The 4,321-nt window shown below is 39.3% G+C and overlaps 1 protein-coding gene across 1 annotated transcript; it reads left to right on the top strand.

Moving 5' to 3' along the window:
- The first annotated feature begins 2,057 nt into the window (after positions 1–2,057).
- On the top strand, positions 2,058–4,077 carry LOC133796625 (transcription factor TCP9). Its single transcript, XM_062234225.1, has one exon. It carries the CDS (start codon positions 2,255–2,257, stop codon positions 3,350–3,352), a length of 1,098 nt encoding a protein of 365 aa, XP_062090209.1. The 5' UTR covers positions 2,058–2,254; the 3' UTR covers positions 3,353–4,077.
- Positions 4,078–4,321: the final 244 nt, after the last annotated feature.

Genomic DNA, 4,321 nt, shown 5'->3' with positions numbered 1-4,321 from the left:
TTTTCTCTTGTTTTTAATTTTTTCTCATGCCAAAACACTATTATAGATAATTAGAAGGATATACAAGATTTATTGCTAAAGATATTTATTAAAAGTAATTTATAATTGTCTCCATTCACTCATTTTCTTTTAAAGTTGCAATTTCAACGAGTATCCTCCTCTTTATTTATTCTTCTATCTTATGGATTTTGACTTAAATACTAACAGATACATTTTAATAGGTATTAAACAATACAGAAAAATGTGTTATTCTAATATTTTTAAAATAGAAAAGTTTTGTCGAAAGTAGTTAATTTTTTTTGACATCTTAAAGTTGTATAGACGTGTTTACTTGCTATATTTTATTTCAAGGTCTTTAGCAATTCGGATTGAACTGATCAACTAAACATGTTTGCGCTATTGAGATGAAACCAAATTAAATCAAAGTACCATTTTGCATTTTTTTTATTTGACCTCTAAAATGCCGTTAATGCCAATTTTAAAGCGTGTTGTTAAAAAGCGTACTAATAGCAGGTCTTTTACAACAAGAACTATTATTATTACAAAGCAATATATTCTCTTTCACTAGGGCAATATAAATTGTGGCTGATATAAACCTCAGAAATAGAAAGTGATAGGATAAGTGTTATTATTATTTACCAAATCTAGAGTTGAAGAATACCAAATTATTGAGTAAGGGTATCTGATTTGTGTCAATATAGGATATGCCTTTTGAGGGAAATTTCACAGCTAGTGAAATAGTGTGACTAAAGCCAAGGCCACAAAATTAATTGGGTTTACAAATTTGACATTTATTGAGCCATTTCAATTTTCTTTCCCTTTTTCCTAAGAACTTTGGGGATTATCATCCACGCCATCATTTGTGTGGTTTGACAAGTCATGAAGATGAAGATTAGGGCAGCACCCCAACAATAAATATATTATTTCTTTCAAAATGACAAATATTTTAACAAACTTTAACTCACAAAAAGTTGTGGTTCTTTTTCCTTTCAAACCAAAATTCATATCTTCAGTTAAAACTTGTAGAATTAAGAAAATAACCTTCTGACTCCATCCTTATAATTTCATCATATATTAGTTGGAAGTGCCTACATTAGTGCTAGCCACCATAGGTTTGGATATTGGACCACCACAAATTATTAGAATGTGCAGTGCGCCATACATATAAATATAGTTTCATCACTAATTTTGTTAATATATATATGTATATACAAACGAGTAGTTTTCCAGCAAAAAAAAAGTAGTTGACTTACTATTAATTTGTATATATAGTTACTAATTAAATGATGAAGGTTGATTATAAGCAAAATCAGTTGGCAACTCACACATTGGACCTCCGATGCTACTTTTTATGTGGAATTGAAAGCAATGTGGAAATTCTCATTTTCAGAGATACCAACGAAAAATAGCAAGACACCATGGACAAAATTAAGTGGTTATTACATAAAAACGCATCCGTACATAAATAATAATAATAATAATTATTATATATTATACGTTTCTTTCCATCAAGTAATCGTAACTTCTTCTAATTGTTTTTAATAGGTACGTTATTTTGGGTTCCAATGGTGATTTTTATCTAATTTATGAGAATTAGCCTACGAAATATTGAAATAATAACCATTGATTGAGTGAAATAAATAACAATTTCCCTACTCAAAAATGTATTTAATATGAAGGCTATAGGATTTTTTAATAACAATACTTTTGTAATGAACTTAATAGGTTTTAAAAAAAAATAAAAAATAAAAAATTACTAAACAAGCTAGAAATGATGCTTATTATTAGTCTTCATTTTCTTCGGGTAGGGAATGCTGAAGTGGAGTCGTACTATTGCATCTCACCAGACTCGTCAGCAAAGGTTGACCAATGACTTCAACCAGAAGAGATAAACCCTATTCAGAAGGAACAGGACACGTGTCATCATCTCAGGTAAATTGGAGGTGTGATAATGGACACGTGACCGTAGATTCTAATGATCAAATAATTAGGCTAATAATGGTGTACCCTTCAGTACATCCCTTTTATATAAATGAAGCACACTTTATCCTTTCTCAGATCATATTCTACGTGTTATTCTTATTTATATTCCTGTCATATGGCATCCGCCTCTTCCCGGAGGAGTCTCACTCTATTTTCTTCCAAGCTTCATCACCTTCCCTCTTCTCCCAGATAATTCGTTTTTCTTAAGAAATTCCTCGATCATTCTCTCTCTCTATATATATTTTTTGGTCCTTGTAGTTGTCTCTTCGTGATGGCCATGATTCAGAACCACGAAGTTCAGGAAGAGAAAGGCAGAAAAGTTGCGGAGCTGAAAATCAACGGGGGAGGAGAAGCCGAGCAAAACGACGTCGTCGCTGAGGAACAAACAAACCAAACGCTGTCGTTAAACGAAGCGGCGCCAACTTCGTCGTCGGTTGAACCGAAGGAAGAACCCGAGGAGAGGTCGTCGGCGGACGCGTTGCAGCTAGTGCCGCTAGCCGTTCAAGTGACGGGGCCAGTCGCGAAGAGGGCGTCGACGAAGGATCGTCATCGTAAAGTAGAGGGTCGAGGCCGGAGGATCCGAATTCCCGCGGCTTGCGCGGCACGGATCTTCCAGCTGACCCGGGAACTGGGTCACAAATCCGACGGCGAGACCATCCGGTGGCTCCTCGAGCACGCCGAACCCGCCATAATAGCCGCCACTGGAACAGGAACCGTCCCGGCCATAGCCATGTCTGTCAACGGGACACTTAAGATCCCCACCGCCACGCCCGACCCGGAACCAGACGACCCGATCCTGAAGAAGAAGCGGAAACGACCGGTAAACAGTGAGTACGTAGATGTAAACGAAGCCGTTTCAGTCTCAGCTGGACTGGCTCCTCTAACTCAAGCCCAACAACAACACCAACAGCACCAGCATCAATCAGTCCCTCAAGGTTTCGTCCCCATGTGGACCATACCTTCAAACGCCGTCGTTCCGGGCGCATTCTTCGTGGTCCCACCTATGGCTTCCGTTGCCGGACACAATAACACTCCGTCAACAACCCAACCCCATATATTCACATTCCCAACCACAACGACGCCATTTATCAACATCTCAGCAACCAGACCCATATCTTCGTTCGTCTCCTCCATGGCCAATTTCGTCACTGCGCCAGTCCAGTTCCAAGCTACTACTGCCACCACAAATTTAAGCTCGATCAATTCAGCGCAGAAATCACCACCAATGGCGGCACCGAGTATAAACTCAGACATCCCCACCGCCGCCGCCACAACGACGACGGCAACACCACAGATGCTCAGAGACTTCTCTTTGGAGATATACGATAAGAAAGAACTCCAGTTCATGACTCGCTCTTCGAAAAATTGACTTCAAGGAAAAAGAAAAAAAAGAAAGGGCAGAGAGAGAAAATCTGGAGACGGAGAGACGGGGTGTGGGGCACGTGGTCACGTGATGAGGCCGGTAAAAGGTATTGCACGTGTAAGGTGGGGTCGTATTTGGAGTAGGTAGGGACCACTTTTGTGGTGGGTCAACACTTGTAAACAAAATATAATAATATATCATATAAATATTTTTAAATTATTAGAAAAAGGGGGGGGGGGGAAAAAGAGCTGGTTGGCTTTTTTGGTCCGTGGACCGTGCGATTAAGAGAAAGAGGAGAACCAAAACTGTGGGACCCATGAAGTCGTGTCTGGATTGGTCATGTGATGGTGGGCGCGGGCCCCAAGGAGGGAGGTGGGGGCCCGGGAGGGACCTCTTTGGGGCACAATTCTCGAGGTAAGCAAGGCGTGTGCGGGAGTGGGGTCCGGTGGTCCCCAGAGCAGAGGGGAGAAGGGAGGGGGAGAGTTGGGCGGGGTTCTGTGGTCCGACCGAAAGGGTTGGGGTTTTAGGTTTGGATGTCGACACGTTTCAAGTGCTGATGCTGGTGTGTCATGGGGCCCATACTTTTTACCATTTAAATATCCGACAAGTGGGTGTCTAATGGTGGGACCATCTTCTGGTTGTTGTTGTTGTTGGTATATTTATTTTTCTTTGGATTATGAAGAAAAATGATAAAGCTCCTGCTTTTATTCCATCTATATTTAATTTTTATATGCTTTTTTTTTTAATCTTACTTGCAATTTAACTAATAATTTATGCTTATTAATTATAGTACCCCATCGCATCGCAGTACTACTTGCTCGTTGGAATATTGTAAATTTATTAGTCTAGTACTTTTCCATCTATATTTATACTGGCCCCTCCAATAGTAAGTTTTACCAAAACCATTTTCATTTATTAACAGAGGAAAAAAAAAGAATACTAGGAGCTTTATTTTCGATGAAATACGTTCAACAT

The sequence above is a fragment of the Humulus lupulus genome, chromosome 8 (assembly GCF_963169125.1).
Source record: "Humulus lupulus chromosome 8, drHumLupu1.1, whole genome shotgun sequence".
In the NCBI taxonomy this organism is placed as follows: domain Eukaryota; kingdom Viridiplantae; phylum Streptophyta; class Magnoliopsida; order Rosales; family Cannabaceae; genus Humulus; species Humulus lupulus.
The sequence above is the reverse complement of the archived record's forward strand: the minus strand, read 5'-3'. Positions and strand labels throughout refer to the sequence as shown.